The sequence below is a fragment of the Carya illinoinensis genome, chromosome 9 (genome assembly GCF_018687715.1).
Source record: "Carya illinoinensis cultivar Pawnee chromosome 9, C.illinoinensisPawnee_v1, whole genome shotgun sequence".
In the NCBI taxonomy this organism is placed as follows: domain Eukaryota; kingdom Viridiplantae; phylum Streptophyta; class Magnoliopsida; order Fagales; family Juglandaceae; genus Carya; species Carya illinoinensis.
Genome location: NC_056760.1, coordinates 20,151,447 through 20,173,371, shown reverse-complemented (window position 1 = coordinate 20,173,371; position 21,925 = coordinate 20,151,447). Strand labels below are relative to the sequence as shown.

General features: G+C 36.0%; 1 protein-coding gene across 1 annotated transcript; it reads left to right on the top strand.

Annotated features, from left to right (window-relative positions):
• Window positions 1–14,325: 14,325 nt before the first annotated feature.
• LOC122277552 (berberine bridge enzyme-like 28) lies at window positions 14,326–16,396 on the top strand. The gene is made up of 2 exons (XM_043087568.1): window positions 14,326–15,058; window positions 15,370–16,396. Exons 1-2 carry the CDS (start codon window positions 14,342–14,344, stop codon window positions 16,264–16,266), a joined length of 1,614 nt encoding a protein of 537 aa, XP_042943502.1. The 5' UTR covers window positions 14,326–14,341; the 3' UTR covers window positions 16,267–16,396.
• Window positions 16,397–21,925: the final 5,529 nt, after the last annotated feature.

Sequence of the window (21,925 nt, the reverse complement as noted above, 5' to 3'; positions counted from 1 at the left end):
GGAAAGCCAATCTTCGGTATTATGGGTGGTGGACTATTGGTAGGTGCAATAGCATTGACTAGTGTTCTTGTTGTCGCCATCTTGGGCAGGCTAATGGTCGTCTTTTTGGACGGTGAGTGCTAAACTGTAAAATCAAAGTCTCAGGCCCTTCGTGGGGGCATCTTCCCTTCTACTGTCGCAAGATCATCTCTCTGACTTCTCATGAGCCTTGCCTTTGGCTGGGGCCTTCCCTTTCTTTTTTGCACACTCCAGTTCCTTCTTCCTCAGCTTGGTCAGGGCACAAAGTGTGTTTTTAGTGTTGATGAAGTAATCAGCTTGATCCATAAACTCCTGTAATGTGGAGGGAGTTCTCCTTGCCAACTCATCCAAGAACTGGGACCGGGGCCATACTCCTCCTAGGAGCACTACTAGAGTTATCTTCTCGTCTTGGTCATCCATTGTCATGCGCTCCTTGTTGAACCTGGACAAGTATGCTTTCAGGCTCTTGTCTTCTCCTTGTTTGATGGTGAGGAGGTATGCCACAGGGCGCCTTCTTCTCCTGCTTGCCATAAATTGAGTGAGGAACAGGTGGGCCACTTCACCGAAATTGTCTATGGACCCAAGTGCCAAGGACCCAAACCATACTCTCAGTGGCCTTTTCAAGGTCAATGGGAAAGCCCTGCAAGCCATCTCTCCTAGGAAGCCATGCAAGGTCATGTGAGTCCTAAAGGTTTCTAGGTGTTTGAGGGGATCCGTAGTCCCATCATACATCTCCATGAGGGGGACCTGGAACTTTGGTGGTAAGGGCATAACCACCACCTCCTTTCTGTAGGGCAAGCTCGTGCTGGTGAGCAATTGGTCTACCGATGAAGATGTGCCCATCGTCCTTGAAGTCTCATCATACATCTCCATGAGAGAGATACTTGGCTTGGGAGCAATGACTACTGGATGGGATAACAGGAAGAGAGACTAAGAGAGGAAAGAAAGAGAGAAGTTAGGGGGGAAGGGGTTTTAAAAAAAACCTACACCAAAACAATGTCATTTTATTAAAAAGATTTGTTTCGGGCTGGGTGATTGTCATTTTATTAAAACAATGTCATTTGAGATTTGATGAAAACTAAAGCGTCAAGGCCTGAAATGTAAATTTACATACCCTCCCGTTCATGACAAATCGTATGCAATATGTGTATAATAGTATGCAATAATCGCAAGGGAAAATTTGTTCAATTATCAATTGTTCTAGAATAAACTAAAATCCAAAAATTAATTTTCACGACATTAACATCTATGCTAGTTCAGTATTCATAAAAATAAAATAAAACATAACCTTAAACCAAAATAAATATATACTAATGGAGGATTTGAACCTAAATTTCTAACTTTGACCTTGAAGTTTCTAAATTTCTAACCAAAAAAGCATAACCTTGTAATTTATAACATGAACGCTTGACTAAGTGAGGTTTTGAACCTAAATTATGCTTGAAGGCTTAACACTGAAACTTCTCATGATTAACACTCTAAAACTTGACCTCATAAACATGTTTACTTGCTAATCTCACTTCAAAATATTCAAATTTCAATAGGACTATAGTTAGAAAAATCTTGCTAAAAGATCATCAAAACCCAAATTAATCCAACAAGTGTTAAAATCAAGCATTTACATCAAGCTAAAATATACATGGAAAGGGAAACCATTTAATAAATAAAAATCTAGCCTTTGCCGAAACATGAATATTGCAAAACTTTGCAAACTACGTTTTTTTTTTTAACGATCTAAGACAAATTTATAATCTTGCAATATACTCTTGTTACGAGCTTAAATAGGAGTTGTTAACATCATTCAAGACATAAAAGTCTACTTTAGTAAAATTTAGACTCAAGAACATCATTCCAAGATCCATGTGTAGTATGATTTGTTTGTAATGTTCATCATTCCAAGATCCATGTGACAAAGTCATATACAAAAGCCAAAGTTCAACCGAGATAGCCAAAGTTCAAAATTGATGGAGGATTGTACAGACCTAGTGCAAGGCTGCAAAGGGGTAGGGTATATATGGTGCTTGAAAAGAAGGTGTAAGGCTTTGTAAGAAAGCATGGTTTTACCTTGTTTTATACTCAACCTTCTTACACGTGTATTAAGTTTTACATGTGTAAGTGAAGCCCAAGTGGATTTTATAAAAAATGGAGGATATGCACAAATGGAGGGCATCTTTACCTTAAATAAATATTTCGTCCTCAAAATCGAAGAGTATGCACAAAACAAATGGATTAAACAATTATGTAATATACTCACCATGAGCTAATATCCTTCGTTCCCTATAGAGTCGTTAGGTGATGTAGGTGGTGGTATCCAAATCCATCCGAGGTGGAATCTTAAGGAAGGTAGTACATCTCGCCGTCCTCAGAGTCATAATACATATTGGCAATTAACATTGGGTTAATCTTGGGTCCAACTTTGTCATCTTCACTAGAAGATAGTCCATCCTCAAGGTGGTGATATCAATGAGTGGAAGACATCGACAACTTTTAAGTCTCAGGAATTGGGATAGCGGCACACACAGTACAGTTCGACTTCACTTCCCCATGAGGTCTCAATACCCATAGTCGGGTCCCATCCTTCAAAGTAGAACTTGAGATTTCATGTACATTGGTCAGTCTTTACCAATTCATCATTGCTTCCACCTTACTAGGGTCAAAAGTTACTCCTTCACTAGATATCACATGTACCAAGAATTTCACCTATCTAAGTCAAAACTCACATCTGCTGAGTTTGGTGTACAATTCTTGTTCCTTAAGTCTGGCTAGAACTAGACTAACTAAAACATCTTATCACATCTCATCTCATATAATAAGTATAATTTTCTCAAACTCTTATACAAAATATAATAAACAATTCTCCCAAATCCCAAAATCAAAATACTATTAAAAAATTATATTCTAACAATCTTTTATTTAACATCCAATTGTTATCTCATCTTATCTCATATGTGTAACCAAATGAGACCTAAGGTGTCCTAATTTTAGATCTATCTTCCTATTTGGCAGTTATCCAAGTAAATATTTTGCAAACATTGCTGGAAAGTCCTCTACCATGGGTATTACTTGAACCTCTTTGTTCTTTATAGACTCCTCAACTACCAACGCAAGATATGTCGATGCACCCTCAGCAATGCATCTCCTAACTTGTAAAGCTGAAATTACAGTTATGGTGGCTCTAACTAACTCTCCCGCATAAGCTACTTTATTAACCTTGGGCGACTTAAACACGACTTCCCTTTTTCAATAGTCTGTCTTAGGTTAGTGTCTGAACAACCAGTCCATCCCGAAAACCAAGTCAATCCCCATTAGACAGAACACCATCAAATCAGCCTACAATATTTTCCTTCCATTTCTATAAGGCACTCTTTAACTACTCTAGTACAAGCAATAGTAATCCCATCAGAAATCATTATCACTACTACTTTTGGAGCAACATTTCAGTTTGTAAACTACATATTCGTGCAAATGTTGCAGACAAGAAACATTGTGACGCGCCCGAATCAAACAGTGCACAAGCTGTAAACCTCAACAGCTTGACATTATCTCACATTGACAATATCGCAATACTACTATTAATCATAGTCAAACTAATCTTAACTAAGCTCAGAGCTCAAAGATACAGATGTTTAGAGAAATACCAGTGATAGCTCCAACTCCTTTTGTCTCTGGAGCGTAGGTATCCACATCTCCTGGAGTGATTGCATACACTTGAGCTCATACTTGGGGTCTTGGATTTGGTTTGCCATCGATGTTGGGGATAGTTCCACTTCCCTGAGCATTATTGGGGTAGTCTCTAATCATTTGGCATGGCTGACTATACTTGAAACAGACCCCTATAGCGAGTATATATTCGCCCCTATGTTTTCTTCCAAACTTCCCATAGATGGGTAGTATTGTTGGCATTTGTCCCCCAATCACGATGCCCTTTTCCTTTATTATCTCCAATTATTATCCTATAATTTTTTGAGCTTCCACCCTCAACATATGGAAAAACTCTCTTTCTCTCCAAATTAATTTGGGAATTTACATCCCTCTGCTTGGCTTTGGCAATTGCTATCATGTTAACTAGCTTAAAAAAATGCCACTTGGTTGCAAATCCTCAACTGTAAGCCCCCTTGAAATTTTTGTACCTAGATATTATTTATGGCAATCAAATGAGGTGTGAATCTTCCAAGTTCCATATATCTGGCAGTGTATTGCTCGACCGAGATGTTCCCTTGTATTAATGATGTGAATTCCAGTGCCTTCTATTTGTTTAAAAATATTATGAATTGTCAAATAACTTGAATGAATAATAAATGTTACAAGAATTGAAATACATTTAAAAAAAATAAAGGTAACAACATAAAAGATCATTTGCCAACTCCCTCCAACTCCAAGTGACATTATAAAACCTGAAAAAGGGGGGGGGGGGGGGGGGAGGGGGGGGCAAAAAATGAGGATATGAATAATATGATGCCTAAAAAAGAAAAGAATGTCAATTAAGAAAAACAAATAGCGTGAGTACAAAATATAAATAATTAATTAACAAACTAATTGTGTATCAAAGTCAAACTACCAATGTTGCAACCAATGTAGATTGAGATGGAGTCAATTTTGTTGAAGTTCTCCATACAATCTTGAAACCCCAATCTAGTTTGAGATTTTAATAAACCTCAGAATAGATTAGGTTAGGGGTTTCAAATTGAACCCCTAACCTAATTTATGGTTTCAATCCGAAGCCTTACCATAAAGTTAGGGGTTTGGATTAAAACCCTAAACTAATTTAGGGGTTCACTCCGTAACCCTAAACTAGGTTAGGGGTTCAGATTTCATCCTTAGATTATTTAGGCTTTAATATTGAAACTCAATTTCCACAAAATAAAACACCAAAATCTAACCTAATCACACAATTCAACTCCATAGTATCCAAAACACAACCCCATCATTAATTGAAAATATAAAATTTGTATGTCAGAATTTCAAACTTAGGGCCTCGAGGTACTTACAAGATGACATTGAGAGAAAATGAACTCAGCGAGAATGACGACGTGTGCTACAACATTGCCAAGGCTGAGTGAGAGAGTTAAGGGAGAGTTAGAGAGCGTTTATGGGGTTGTTTGGAAATAATTTATCTCATCCCATCTCATCTCATTTCTTTCCTAAAAATCACTTAGACACAAACACTTTCAAACTAATAATTACAACTTTTTCAAACCTCCAAAAAAACACAAACAACTCAATTTTTTCAAATTCCAAATCAAAAATAATATTCTAACAATATTTTAACTTTATAATATTTTTGTCTATCTTTTTATCTCTCTTTTCCCAAATCTAGTAAAGACTTAACTCGAACTATCTCACTAATATTTAAAAATTATTTTACTACTATTCACAAAATTCTCATCTCATCTTACTATTTCAGAATTCTCTAATAGAGGTATGAGAAAGAGACACAGAGATGTGAGGCAGGGGGATGATTAAAATTTAAACCTAAAATGAAATGATGCCATATAAACTCTCCAAAACGAACTCGTTTCATTATAAAACTTATTTTTTAATATATATATATATATATATTCTATTATAATAAGAGACTATCCAGTAGCTAGATTTGTGATGACCCATTTTTACATGTATTTTTACTGAAGGAGTTGTTTTTAATTTAATTAGTATAATAGTTCTTTTATTTTAAATTATTGTATTTTAAATTGGTTTTATTTTATTTGATGTGGTGTTTAATTTATTTTAGTTGTTTTACTGTTTTTAAAATCGTTTTTGGTGGATCAATTTTTGGAGGCTGAGCCCAAGGATGCGGCTCCGCCGAAGTATTGATTGAAGTTTAAGCTCGTTGTTGGTTTGAACAATATTTTTAGTTTGTAATATTTTATTATGTATGTTTTGAACAGCTTTGTATTAAACTAAGAAAAATTCTGGTACTTAGTTTATGACTTTGCTATCCGCTGCATGTTTCTTCATGCACATTTGTTGCTTATACACACACTTGGCACTCGTCGTTAGGGTGGTGACCTGTGATGTCACCATCCAGACGTCTTGATTTCCCCGTGTCCGTGCATGGGGATTTCAGGGCGTCATAGGTGGTATCAGAGCAGTATGGCTCTGGGTAAAACCACATGTCCCGTAGGTAGTAGTAGAATGTTTTTAAAGTTGTATTTTAAATTTATTTTAAGTATAGTTGCTATTTGATTTGTTTTGAATTTATTTGAGCTTGTTTGCTTGTATATATTTATTTAGTTATGTTATTGCATGCTAGATTCTTTTGTTTCTTGTTATGTGGTTTGGTTTTGGTTTTCGGTTTTATGTTGTTGGTTTTTGTTTTTCTTAAAGGGGGTCAAAGGCTGTGTTATGGCAGGAAGATGGTACGATCGACAATACTGTTAGGTATGAATATTTAGCGTAATAGGCTGGAATATTTATCAATGTGGCTTGCTGTTATAATATCGAGACTTGAAGGGAATGATATGGTTTAGGTGATCTTTGTGGAGTAGGAACTCAAGTCATAATAGGAGGGGGGAATTAGCTTTAAGTTGCCTAAAATGATTGAGATCTTAGGTTTTGTAGAATTTATGTAACGAGTCTTTAGAGTAGGAGATTGTAAGTTCAACTAACATCAAGAATAAATTGATTTTGAAATGATTTGTTATCAATTAATGCTTTTGATTTTGAAAGTTTTGGGAGGCGATTATTTTATTATCGGATCTAAGGTCTTCAATCTTGTTGATTTCAGAGAATGATCTTTAGATGATCAAAGGTTTAGAATGACTTGATGAATTGCTTTATAGTAAGACTTGAGTTTTAGATACGTGGATTTGGTATGCTGACTTGATCTATCTTAGAGTTTGATTACTCTGTAACCATTATCATAAGGGTGATTAGAGTTAAGTTTTGATATGGAAATTTTCGAGGAGCGTATTTTCTAAGGTTTAGGGGTATTGTCTAGTTCAAAAATGGTTATTATTATGTTGGAGTTATAGTATTCCTTTGCATAGATGGAGGTTTCAAACCTTTTAGAGTACAATGATGGTCCTAGATAGAGTGCGCGTACTTGGGTTAGATGGCTATTTACTGATTTAAGCTTGGGCAGGGAAATGTCGTGGTTTAGTTGAATCCATAAGGACAAAGGCATGAGCCATGAATGAATGGAGGTAACACCTAATAAGAGCGCAAAGAATCTAAAGTTAAAATTCTATAGGATTTACGGAATGAGTTTATGAAACCTGAGATGGTAGGTTCAACGAGCATTTGAGGAGTCAATTAAATTGGAACTTTTAGATTTTGACTAAAGCAAATTGATGACATTTTGTGAGTTAATTTGCCTACAGCCATTAAGACATCAATTTGGCTAATTCGGCTAATTTAAGTAATCAATGTGTAGATTTTCAAGAAGAGATTTTCTCTATGAGACTCGAAGGTAATGTTTTTGCTGACTCATGAAGAGGGTTGTTTTTTTTAGTTTTGAAAATTTATGGTTTAGAAGATGCTTATTCTCAAGTTGGGGGTTATAAGGTTGGTAAATTTTAGGAAATGATTCTTTTCAGGTTTCAGGACTAAGGTGGTGTAGGTTAGGAAATAATTTTGTCGATCCTAAAAATATAGGTCCATCCGGGGTGTTGGAGATGGTAGTTGATGTGTTGGTATTAAATGAGTATGTTAATTTGAGTTTTTGGTAAGATGATCGAAGTGTACAGTCGAAGTGAGTTACTCAATAGAATGATGGTAGGCGATGATTGTTGTGATTATTCGCAGGAATTAATCGTAACTTGAGTTCACTTAGGAATTTAAATTTGGGAGCTATATTGTGTCTTGGAGACTAGGTGTCCAGTCGGAAGAATTATATACATTATTATTTAGTTTGATGAGTGTTTGTTGGGTCACCATGTGTGGTGTTTGATGAAAACTTGGAGGTTGGAACTTAGGCATCAACGGTAGATAACATAAATAGATTTAGAAGGTAATATGGCTTTAGGATCCAAGAGTGGTGTGGAATAATTTTGGAGGATTGAAGATTTGAGTGGTATGGCCTGCCTTGAGATTTAAGGGGGATGTGCAATTGAAAAAACTAGTCGTGTAGATACTAGCTTATGGAAGTAGATATAAGTGGGCAAGTTACCAAGAAGGTTTCAATAATGTTTTGGTGAGTTTTATGGTGGTTCGTATTAAGATTAGTCATTGTCAGGTTATATGATATTCAGAATTTAGGTGTTGAGCTTTAAAATATAGATTGTCAGGTAAAAGTTCATAGTCACTTTTGTGGGTTGGTCGATATAGATTCAAGCCTTTTAGGTTATGTTCCTTACCTGAGAAGTGGTAGTATTATTTTGAAAGGATGATGCTTGTTTTCATTTTGGGATGTTGAGGTTGATGCATATTGATTTCTGTCAACAATCATGGACGTATTTTTGCGGAATGTTGATTTTGATTAGGGCAGCGATGACCAACTGAGGAATGAGTGGAGATTTGTGGTTTTGGAAGTGTATTATTTTCTATAGAAATGTGGTAAGGGTTTTCTTGTAATTAGGTGTGGATTGAGCTTGTACTTGATGATGTTAATTTATGAGGATATAACTTTTAGGTATTTTGGCGAGTTAACAGAGTGCGTGCGAAAGCATGATTTTTGGAAATACTTAGGTATTCAAATTTTGTATTGATTTTGAGGAATTAGTAGTGATTCGAAGTTTTAATGGGAGATTAATCTTTTGAATTTTGTTTATGGATGGTTAATGTTGGAAGTGGCTATTAGGTTACCAAAGTTGGAATAGGATGAAAGTTCGGAAGGTAAAACAGAAACGTCGTCGATATAAGCAATTTATGGTGTGAAGATAATAACCATTGGATTTGTTGGCAGTTGTTGATGATATGTATCTCTCAAATACATTCGGAGTTGTATCTTGTATATTTTTGGCGCTGATGGTTGATCTCGCAAATTTTGAGGACGAAATTTGTTTTTAAGGGAGGGAGGATGTGATGACCCGTTTTTAAGTGTATTTTCACTGAAGGAGTTGTTTTTAATTTAATTAATATAATAGTTCTTTTATTTTAAATTATTGTATTTTAAATTGATTTTATTTTATTTGATGTGATGTTTAATTTATTTTAGTCGTTTTACGGTTTTTAAAATCGTTTTCGGTGGATCAGTTTTTGGACTCCGGAAGTGAGGACTAGACCTCATTTCTTTCATTTTCTCTTTTTCTTTTTCCCTTTTTCATTTTTCTTTTTCCTTTTCTTCTTTTCTTTTTCTTTCTTGTTCTTTTTCTTCTTCTTCTTTCATTCTCCCCGTGCGCTCGACCCAGCCCCTCCCCTCCATTTTCGTCCGTCCTTTCCACCACCCAGACCTGCTGCCGCCGGCCGGTGTGGTCAACACCGCCCCCTTCGGTCGACTCCCCTTCGGCCGGTGATCACCCCAACAATTTTTAGGGCCATCCATCCAGCCATTAGCCGCCACGCACGGCTAGAAGTCAGGGCACCAGCTCTCCTTTCTCTCTCTGTCGCCGGTTGCTTTCTCAGCCCAGAACCGTCGCTCTCCGGCGGTGTGGCTAACACCACCCACCCAGTTTTCTTTCCCTCCCATCGGTGAACATCCCCACCAAGTTTTACCTCCATCCGAGCCACCGTTAGAGGCCACAAACTCCTCCAAGCCACATGGTTTTTGAGCTTTTTCGGCGCCGTCGTTCCACCTCCGGCCACCACCTCTTCACAGCTTCTTCCCCTACCTCTTGTTGTCCTAACCCACTCAATTTCGGCCTCGATTCGTTGCCGGAGCAGCTCCCACGAGTTCAAATCCGTTCAGCCTCTTTTTGGCCTTACACCGCTGTTTCCACCGCCACCCACGGCCAAAGCTCACTTCCTTTAGCTTCATAAATATCTCAAGGCCATTCTCTATCAATTTTGTGTCTTGGTTTGTCCCCATACGAAAGTGGGTAATTTATTACCCACGGCCATAGTGTAAAATACACTATTACGTTGCTTTTCCTCCGCTGTTTGCAACGCCGTGAGCTTTCAAAAATTACCTTATAGCACTGTAAGTATTTTTGAAACTCTACTTGTAGATTTAAATATATGTTGCTCTTACAATAAGTTATCTGGTTGGTTGGTTGATTCCGGACTGAGTCCGAGGAGTTCGGGGGTCGGATGGATTGAGGACAAAGTTGCTTGGTTTGTTGATTTGTGATTGGTTGGTTGGTTTGTGATTTGTGGATGCATTTACATGGTGCATGCATGTGCATTTTATTTAAATTGAGAAAAATCATGTTTGTTTTGTTGGCGTAAATGGAATTTCGGGTGTGTGTGTCTTACGAGCCCAAGCCGGGATGAGTTATTAACTCGGTGGAGCTCCTCTGGTCACTCAGGACTGGATAATACTGAGTTACATCCCCTGGGTTATCGCAGGACAACGACCTGATCGCACGATACGGTAATGCTGTCGTGTCAACTCCGTAGTCCCTAAGAGTGGCGGGGACTAGAGGATGGCTTGGCCAGGGACTCGCTGGGCGCGAGTACTGGGCATCGCTCGTTTAGGTGTCACACGCGTAGAAGTTACCTGCTGTGTGGCACAGAGCCAGGATGTGCGGATGATCCCTAGGAGAGATCATGGTGCATGCATAATTGGATTGGTTTTTATGGTTTTGGTTACGAGCCATTTTCTGGGAAAATGGTGAGACTCTTTTTGAGGGTATGTGATCCATTTTCTGGGAAAATGGTGGTTTATGTTTTGGGCCATTATCTGGGATAATGGCGAGGAATGGTTTTAATGGTAATGTTTTTGGGCCAAATAGGTTTTTGGCGTGCGTGGAAAAATATGGTTTTACGGGTCTTGTGCATTGGCTTTTCTTTCATGCATATTGTTTGAGTTTTATATGCTTTTATCTAGTAGTATTTGGATTTTACTTACCTGCGGCACCATTTTTGGTACCGTAGATTTTGGTGTAGAGTTCGAGGAAGAGGAGGAGGTTGAACCTGAGGATGCGGCTTCGCCGGAGTATTGAGTTGAAATTTAAGCTTGTTGTTAGTTTGAACAATATTTGTAGTTTGTAATATTTTATTATGTATGTTTTGAACAGTTTTGTATTAAACTAAGAAAAATTCTGGTACTTAGTTTATGACTTTGCTATCCACTGCATGTTTTTTCGTGCACATACACACACTTGGCACTCGTCGTTAGGGTGGTGACCCATGATATCACCATTCGGACGTCTCGATTTTCCCGTATCTATGCGTGGAGATTTGGGAGCGTCACAATATTAATGAACAATAATTTTCAAATCCGTGATGAACAGTACCGCTACAATGATGAACAATAGTAGGTTATTTTTTTTCACATCCTTGATGAAAAGCATAAATATTGTTTTTTCTCCTAGGGAAATGATTATAAGCACTATTTTATCTTTGAATTATTGGCATTAATTGTTTTTATTTTTGTGTATTAAATCAATAAATATTAATGAGCAACACTATAAGGATAAGCACGTGCAAAATATCCTTCAACACTATAAGTGAATATTCCGGTGTTTCAAGACACACATCAATAAAATATGGTACATCAGAAATTATATTCCATTTTAGTTATAATTAGTTAGATATTTTGTTACGTGAATGTGAAATTTTCTTAATCCCTTTAGCCCATGTAATTTTATTAATTCATTTAACTCACCATCCAATTTTTTAACAAAAGTTAAATGCTTTAGAATATTAAATTGCATAAAATAGGGAGTGAAATTAATGCTTAGGGGTGTAACCGGTCCGGTCTGGTTTTGAAAAAAATCTAAGACCGAACCGATGACACCGATTTTACATTTTATAAAATTGATTATACACTAGTTACTCTCTTAAATCGGTACTTTAGATCTTATTCGGTCCGATTTTCTGATTTTAATATATTAAGTATATTAGTATTACTAATGTATTTATCAAAAGAAATGTGTTGAAAATTTATTAAGCAATAAAATCTATTTAATATATATATTTTATATTTAAAACATATAATCAAATAAATATTCATGTTTAAGATTAAAATGTTATGTTATAAATTATAGTATATTATTTCATATATAATTATATATATTTTATATAAATAAAATTTATTATATATAGTATTAAAAATTAATAAAATATATATATAATATATGAACCGATTCGGCCCGGTGTTAGAAAACTTAAAACCGATTCTAGACCTGATTTGACCAGTTTTTAAAATGAAAGAACTGATTCTAGACCGAACCGATTGAAAACCGAACCGAATCAACGGGTCCAGTCCGGGCCAGTTTTTCGATTTATTTTTATACTCCTATTAATATTCAATTTCTCGTTTAATGCGCGCAAGGGAATAAAAAAAGGTAGCATTTTCTTCTCTCAAAGCATACACATGATCATTTTCTTTATGGAGTTCATAAAATATTTATGCATATTAGCCTTTACTTTTATTATACTGACTACTGAGTCTCTACTATTAGTTTGTAAATTATTAAAGCAGATAAAAATATGATTAAATAACAAATTTTATGTTTTTTATGCTTATTTGATATATTTTATTGAAAAATTGGTAAAATTACAAACATCACTCCAAAATTTACTCTATAATTAAAAGCGTCGCATTGAATTCTTATATTTGATATATTATTGATCAATAAATAGCATTTCAAAATTTATACTCATAATTGAATACCCTTGCCCGCTAATCCAGCGATCACCTTCCACTGCTTATTTCCAATGTGCAGGTGAGGTAGTTCATGTGCCAGCTTTATTCATTACAATCAAATCACGTACGCCACTATCCGGGATTATTATATATGCTTTTCTTTTCTCTTGAGTTGGTATCTGTTCATGCTTTCCTATCTTTCGATGCAGCGATGGGATGTGATAATCTCTATTTGTCAACTCACTACAATCAAACTCAACGAATTCTTCTCTTGTTTTATATATAAGCCAAAGCTAATAAGCTAGTTAGCTAGATTGCTTTACTGATGCTAATAAGTTAATAATTAAATGGATCCCATTCATTTCATTTCTTGCAAAATATACTGACTTCTTTTCATAAATAGGAAATATTTTATTAATATAAAAATAAAAATAAACATAACCCAAGTACAAAAGTAGTCCATATAAGAATGCATCTAGATTGGAACTGACGATAAATAATACAACGAATTCATGAAAATCAAGACCATAGAAATCTACCGCAGGCACATAACGTTTAAAGAAACTTAGATTATAACATACTTATGGGCTCAATTTCCTACTATTCCTTTTTCATGCTATTATTGATTTTCTTTTTCTCAGTAATTATTAATCTTACTTAGAAAAAAGTACTGTATAAAACATCATGAGTTAAATCTTATTTTCTATATTTTATACCATACAAACTTATAAGAAAAATTCTATTAATCATTTTCATATCACACATTACATAATTTAATTTTTTTCTTTATCAAATATATGATATATGAATGATGAGTAAAAAAAATTAATTAATTTAAGAAGAGTAAAATTAATCTTTTTACTCTTCACCTTAAGCAACTCGGCCCATTTGAGCCCATAACCCCAAATTACGATGGTAATAATGCCCCTTTTACTTTTTAGAATCTTCAGTGAACATGGAAGATCGTGATATTTTCGAAGGCTGAGCTTTTACTATTCCACCGCGTGGTTAACTATGCAAATTAATTCGATCCACGTACAATCTGTAAGGTACGTAATTAGTGTAAAGCTCGTAATGTTCTTGCAAAAATAAACTGACAATATTACGGTCTTGAAATCTGAAACATGATCACGCAGGTCGATATATATATATATATATATATATTGCTACTTATAAATAAATTTGTGTATCAATTTATATATTAATATTATTGATTTCATATTTAAAATTTAAATCATCATCATTTTTATTAAAATTTAACTTTCTAATTAATCATATTAAATGAGTTCACTTATTATACAGAAAATGTCTGACAACCTAATGCATATACGGAATTCAGACAATTAATTTGCTGAAGAAAAGTCATGCACGTACTCATGAAAATTAATTTTGTCAAAGTTCGATGTTCCCAAATCGCCAAGCAATTTGGGCAAATGTACTACGCTGTACGTACGTGCACGATAGCTGCAAGTTTTCTCATTTTCTATGTACGAAATTTCTTGTGGGAATCCATGGTTTCCTGCAAAGTTACAAAATATGTACGTTATATCCAACAGCTGTTATACGCACCATTGTACGTACAATTTTCACATTAATTTCCCAGTATTCAACAAAGTACGTATATATCTCCTCATAACACTATAAATAAGGAAGCTTGCATCCTCTTTTTAGAGCAGAAACACAAAAAAAAAAATGAAGCCCGACGTTAGCTCTTCAGTGCTTATTCCATTTGTTATTACTCTTCTTTTCTCATTTTTATGGGCTACTTCAGCTCACACCCATGAAGACTTCCTTCAATGCCTGACCCTTCATACTGGAACCTCCACCTCCTCAATTTCTCAAGTCATTTACACCCCCGCCAATTCCTCATATTTGTATGTATTGGAATTCTCCATACAAAATCCTAGATTCTCAACACCTGCCACCCCGAAACCTCTAGTCATTATTACGCCATTGCATATCTCCCAAATTCAAGCAAGCATTAAGTGTTCCCAAAAGCATGGCATGCAAATAAGAGTTAGAAGCGGTGGTCATGATTATGAGGGCCTTTCTTATGTTTCTTATGTTCCATTTGTCATAATTGATCTGATAAATATTCGTTCAATCAATGTTGATGTAGAAAATGGCACTGCATGGGTCGAAGCTGGTGCCATTATCGGTGAAGTATACTATAGGATTGCCGAGAAAAGTAGAAACTTTGGCTTTCCGGCAGGATTATGCCCGACTGTGGGTGTTGGTGGACACTTCAGTGGGGGAGCGTACGACACTTTGTTGCGCAAATATGGCCTTGCTGCAGATAATATTGTTGACGCCCAAATGATTGATGTTAAGGGCAGAATACTTGATAGAGAATCCATGGGAGAAGATCTATTTTGGGCCATTCGAGGAGGTGGAGGGGCTAGCTTTGGAGTCATTTTTTTTTTTTTTTTTTTTGAAAGGAAATAAACTTGTATATTCAACTTAAAGACATGGAAGAGAACATATTACAATGAGGCTGACTGGCCCTTGTAGATGACTCCCCTGAAACCTCTAAAGCTTCCCTAGCTAAACAATGAGCTTTTTGATTGCCACCCCTTCTTACAAAGGAAACACTGCAGTGAACAAACCTAGAGAAAAAGGCTCTAGTGTCTAACAAGATCATGCCAACATTATCCCATCTCTCCCCGCGAAGGCTGAGACCCTGGACCACCTGTAGAGAATCACCCTTCAACACCACTGAGGGCATTGTTAAGTGGGAAATCAAGTTGGTTCATGTTCCATCAATTGTGACTGTATTCACAGTTAATAGGAACTTGGAGCAGAATGCAACCAAGCTTGTTCATTGGTGGCAATATGTTGCAGACAAGCTTGATGTAGACCTATTCATTCGCGTTATCTTAAGTGCTGCCAATTCTAGCCAAGAAGGGAGGAGAACAATACAAGCTTCATTTAATTCCTTGTATCTGGGAGGGATAGATAATCTCCTTTCATTGATGCAAGAGAGCTTCCCTGAACTAGGTTTGGTAAGAGAAGATTGCTCTGAAATGAGCTGGATTGAATCTACCCTCTACTTCGCTGGGTTTCCAAGTGGGGAATCCTTGGATGTATTGCTAAGCAGGACTCCTCTAACAAGACCAACTTTTTTCAAAGCAAAATCTGACTACGTGATGGAACCTATTCCAGAAGTTGGCTTGGAAGGGATTTGGGAGAGATTTTACCAAAAAGAGGCCAAGGAAGCAGAATTGATCCTAAGTCCGTATGGGGGAAGAATGAGTGAAATCCTAGAATCTGCAATTCCTTTCCCACATAGAGTTGGTAACATCTACAAAATCCAACGCTTGGTGAATTGGGAAGAAGAAGGAATTGTGGCATCTGAGAGGCATATAAGTTGGATCAGAAGGCTTTACAGTTACATGGTTGCCTATGTTTCAAAATCTCCAGGAGCAGCATACATCAATTATAGCGACCTTGACATTGGAACAAATAGTAAGGAAGGCAACACAAGCTATAGACAGGCAAGTACATGGGGTACTAAATATTTCAAGAGCAACTTTAACAGGTTGGTTCATGTGAAGACCATGGTCGATCCCACTAATTTCTTCAAGAATGAACAAAGCATCCCAGCTCTTTCATCTTAGTGAGAGGTGATCTTAAAGCTGATGCTTAGTTACAAAAGATATTGTACTCAACAATAAATCCTATCTCAATCTCATTTGACCTATTATTCCATTTAATAAGCACATATCATAAAGGCCATATATATCGATATTTTATGTGAATTGTAGATTAAAATTATGGTTTCCACAAATTGAGGCATATTTCTTTTTTTGAGAAAAATGTTCCATCTGTCTTAATAATCAACCAAAAAGGTTGTGAATACAATGAGGATAATCCTCTACATGAATAGACTCCTAAGAGAGTTCTAGTGAGCTTTTAGCTAAACAATGGGCCACTGCATTGAGTTACCTTATTATATGATAGCTTGCCAATCACATAAGACTATCAGAAATTGCTTAATGTCTGAGATGAGAAGACCTACTGAGCTCCAGCTTTCTTCATGGCTTTTGATTGCCTTAACCATAGTCAATGAGTCCCCTTCGAGAATGACATAGTTGACGCTTAGATCAACACAGAATTTGACAGCTCTCTGACTCACTCAAAAATGAGTAGCACAAAGGCTATCCCAAGTTCAGGAGGATGTCGTGTAATAATTAGGAATAAATTCCTAGATCGTCTCCTCAAGGAAAATTATTTAAAATCAAACTCATTTAAAAATGGTGGAAATATTCACAAAGAGAAAAATAAAAATGATGGTATGTGCAATGGATGGAAGAGTGCAAGAATAAAAAAGGGCACTAGTCATGGACTAGATTCATATTTTTAGATTTTTTTAAAGTGTCGAAATTGAAATGTAAAAAACTAACAAATTGAAATTATTAATAAAAGAGTCAACTAAACTGAAAAAAAATTAAACAATGAAACTGAAATTATTTAAGTCATATCAATCTAATATGCAATTGAACTAAGAAATTAATAAAACTAAGCTAAGATTAATTTAGAAAGTAATTGATAAAATACAAACTGAAAATTGAAAAGTCCTAAAACCAAGATTTTAGAATTCATCTTTGTATTCAAATCACAAATTCTCAAAATTAATCCATAACAATTATAATCACTATTAAATGAAAGCTTAAAGAAGTGAGAAAAATAAATAGCATGAAATAAGTAAACAACAAATAAATTGCCCAACTAAAATAAAAACAAAAGCTCTCTCCTTCACTCTCTGAAAAATATAACTCAAATAAACTAAATCTCCTCCAGAAAAATAAATCTAAACCGACTCACTTCACTTCACGAATGAAAAACTCAACTCCCTTTACTCCCCATGTATCATGTTTCAGGAAAAAAAAAAAAAAAAACAAAAAACTCTCAACTGAACATTCCTTGCAAGAAATTAAGGTAGCACACTTAGTGAAAACTCTAGAACAATTCTTTTGTTTCATGAAACGAACTAGCACACTTAATGAAAACTCTAAAACAATTCTTTTGTTTCATGAAACCAACTAGCACACTTGCAAGAAATTAAGGTAGTACACTTAATGAAATAAAACTCTAGAACAATTCTTTGCACACTTAATGAAAACTCTAGAACAATTCTTTTGTTTCATGAAACCAACTAGCACACTTGCAAGAAATTAAGGTAGTACACTTAATGAAATACAACTCTAGAACAATTCTTAGCACACTTAATAAAAACTGCCGAACACCAATGTTTTTCAACCCCCCCTCCCCTCTCTTCATTCTCTAAGGTCCTTTTTATAGCCGTGTGTCTCAACAATCCAGCTGTCTTGTGAGCTCTCCATGTGCTACTATATTATTTTAAAATTCAAAGCAAATGTGCAGCCCATGCTTTCGTAGTGTGCTTCCATGTGTAGAAGCAAGAAAGCTGAAATGAACAGCTTTCTTTCCAGCGTACATTGTAGAACATGGTGCTCCCTTGTGCACCCTTTTTACATTCATGGTACTTGCAACATCATCCACTCCCATGAGAGATGCACAAACCAGCCTGTCCTTCTGCAGTAGGCATCTTACACCTCTTACCACCTCCATGTCTAATGCAAAGGCCTGACTTGCCTCGTGCGGCTTTGTTGCACCCACCTGGGAACCCACATCTTCTGCCACCACCATGTGTAATGCAATAATCTGTCTTCCCCTCAGCACTTTTAGTGCTACCCAAGTGTTGGCATCTCTACCTTTGGTGAGTCCATCAAGTTCCAAAGTTCAAGCAGTGATGCAAAAATATCTTTCAGCTTCAATAATCGAGCTTTCCTTTCTATTTTCAACTTGGCAATGGCCTGTTCTAGCCCTTCCAATGTGCAATTGCTGACATTAGTGAACTGTTCAACACTTGTACCATGCAAGCTTGGATGCGCGTCACTCATAGTCTGCCCAAAATCCAAGCCAAGCACACCGCATAGAGAATGCACTTCATTCTCATTTTCCAAAACTTTATAGAGGCGGTCTGACTTCTCCTTTTGAAGAGTGTGAATGTGTGTTTGATATTCAGTGAGCTTTCTTTGTGACAAGTCCTATTCATCCAGCTCTAATGTACTGATCGTGCCATTGCTAAAATGATTGTATCCAGAAATCTCACCACTGATCTTTTCAATTTGTGCCTTTGTATCTGCAAATTGCTTCATTCGTTCTTCTTTCTTCATTTTCAGCTCCTCTACCAGCGGTGTGAGAAATGCAAGTTTTTCTTTCAATGGTGCCGACCTCTCTACCTGAATCGGTGAATGAAGATTTAGCTCCCCAAGAGCAGCCATGAGAGTTGCAAGCTCAGCTTCTTTGGCTGCAATAGAATGATGGGGGCGTGCCTTAGCATTGGCAACCTCCTCAACCTTTCTCCTGTACACTTCTAAGCATTCCCTCTCCAACTCCAGCAGCATTAGTCAGAACTGAAGGGAACGGAACTGAAAGAAGAGAGTAAAGCTAACGAGTAAAAGATTCAGTGGAAGAAAACAACTATCATTTGCACATAGTTTTTGTTTTTATTGATAATATTGGATATATTTGATAAAATGTAAAAAGAAGAGAGGTATGGTGATGAATGTGCATGTCAAGAATTATTGCATAATTATGTCATAATTGTAAAATTAAGCATAAACATGATATCAATCATTTAAAAATCACAACTTGTATTTATTGTTATTAACCATTTTTCCATCTAAAACCAATAATAATATCACGAAGAATTTAAAATACATTGGTTTTAAATAGCTAAAATATGTAATATTTAAGCTCAATCACTCTCAAAGCTGCAATAGCTTTCCCCAACAGAGGGTCAAGGAAGGAGGCACAGGTGGATCTTAGGGTGGTTGTGACACACCCATTCCAGTCCCTAATAACTACCCCTATATATGCCAACTCTGCAGTGAACTTTGTTAGTAGTAGCATCCCAGTTGACTTTGTAATGGTGTAGGGGGGGTTTGCACCACTGGGGTAGGGTGGAGATCAAAGTAGTTTTCTTATCTTGGGTCCTCTTTAGCAATTGAAGCTCTGATATACTAGAAGAAACTAGCTTGGTGACTTGCTAGGGGGGATAGGAATTGGGAGTCAAAGACCAACTTGTTTCTCCTGTGCTAAAGCTGCTTGGCTGTAAGCACCAGTGTGATCTGATCCTCAATAGACAATGTTGACAAGAGCTAGTCTAGGATCTAGTTAGGGACTACTGACAACAATGTTGACAATGTTGAGGCATATATGCATGCCTTTTGATGCATATATATATAAAGAAAAAAAAGAATATTTTTTGTGACATGTTTATGTTCCATTAATATAGTTTTCATTTATGTTAATTCACAACAATAGAATTTGGCTTTTGTGACAGATGAAACTGTTACTAAAAATGACAAACCATCACTAAAACTAGTTTGTGACAATTTAAAATGTCACCACAATGGTCACGTAAAAGGGATCACAGAAAAGAATTTTGTGACAGTTTACTGTTCAAACATCACAATTGATATAACATTCAAACATGAAAATTTTTTGTAACAGTTCAAATATGTCACAAAAACTAACCTTCAAATGTATATATAAACGTTGAACGTAAACTCGACTGATTGACATTCGAACAATAGAAGTTGACATGTATTATTTTCATTTCGAACATTTAATATTTACTCAACGGAGAACCGCTAGAACATGAATTGCCTGACGTTCAGATGTTTGTATGAGGGTGGGTACGTTTGGTTTAACATTCGAATGGTTAGATTGTATAAGGGGATTCAAGCAAAGTGCATTACATTTGAATGGTTTGTTATAATTTGGTGGTGTTTTGTTCGAATGTTTCTTATTTACATTTGAACGTACATATTAGAAATACTAATTTCATAAAATTAAAAAATATACAACTTGTATCATATCACACCATAAATTTAACAACTAATAATGTCTTATAGAGTTACAAAATTAGATATGAAAAGTTATAAACAATGATAATATTGATAAGATTTATTTCTCCTTCTTTCCTCACACATTGCGATTATGCTACAGTGACATAACACGCTCCATTTGGACCATCATCTACCTCTATACTTGTTCTTGGACTTCAACGCATATTCTTTCCTCATGGTCTCTTTGTTGTTCCTGCAAATACATATCTAAATTTGACTGTTGCGATAATAGAGACTCCAACTCTAGCTATCTCAACTCCATCTATTCAATTGCTTGACATGTTGCATCTAAATCCTTGGTGAGATTATTGTAAATGTAATTTATGTTTGGCTAGGATTAGATGTGTATGATGTTAGGAATAAATGTAATCTTAATTGGACTGTAGTGATCCGATAAGAATAAGTATTTGAATTGGAACTCTTATCACATCTTGTTTATATTATAAGATAAGAGTCAACAAGAGTCCTAAGTATGTTTAGAGTCTAAGCATCAGTTGACAAGATAAAGACGCAAGTTGTATTAAAGAAACTGAAGCTGATCTGAACTCCATGCAATCCAGAAGGATAATCTAGTCTAAGGTGTTTGCAAATTGTTAGAAACTTATCTGACTGTGATACTGGATAAACCTATCAGCTGAGTCATTCTCCTAGTCAATGATAGCATTACAGATCTATAAAGGAGTCAACTGAGAGTTTACCCTCTGGACTTGAACTGCACATATTTACATTGATCGAGAGCTTGAGGATCTGGGTAGAACTTCAAGGGATCGTGCAAAGGAAAATTCTGGTGTGAAGAATTTTTTCCGAGAAGCTCAATTCGTGGAATTGAGCGGGAGCATATTCTAAGGGGGAGTTTTTCTGTTCGAGATTCTACCACTAAAGGTTCCAATAGGAAAGTCAACGATTGGAGAGTGTTAGAGGTTCTGACTACCTACTCAAGTAGAAGACAAGTGGGTCGCATGTCTTGAGTAAACGCATCTAGTTACAAAGGTTTTGTAAATGGTTTACTTGTAGTTCTTATAATCAATGAATTGACTTTCCTGGGTTTGGTTGCCCTGTAGGGTTTTATCTTTGAAGAGTTTTTCAAAGAGTTTCCCTTCACAACCAAATAAGTGTCTTAACGGTATTAAGATACATTGGTTACTAATTTATGCTAACAACTTGTATTGAGTGTTAATGTGTAGAACCAGGGGTACTTGGATAATTTCAATTAGCATCAGAGTGTAGTTCACTCAATCTGAGTGTGATACATTCCCCTTGAAGATCATGGCAACACTATCATCACCATTAAAATTTGATGGTGATAACTATGCCTACTGGAAGGTAAGGATGAGAGCGT

Bases quoted from the DNA above. Each gene is read 5' to 3' on its own strand.
- LOC122277552 (XM_043087568.1), top strand. From the start codon at position 14,342: ATGAAGCCCGACGTTAGCTCTTCAGTGCTTATTCCATTTGTTATTACT. The intron at 15,059-15,369 runs GTCATTTTTTTT...AACACCACTGAG, and splicing joins GTGGAGGGGCTAGCTTTGGA to GGCATTGTTAAGTGGGAAAT.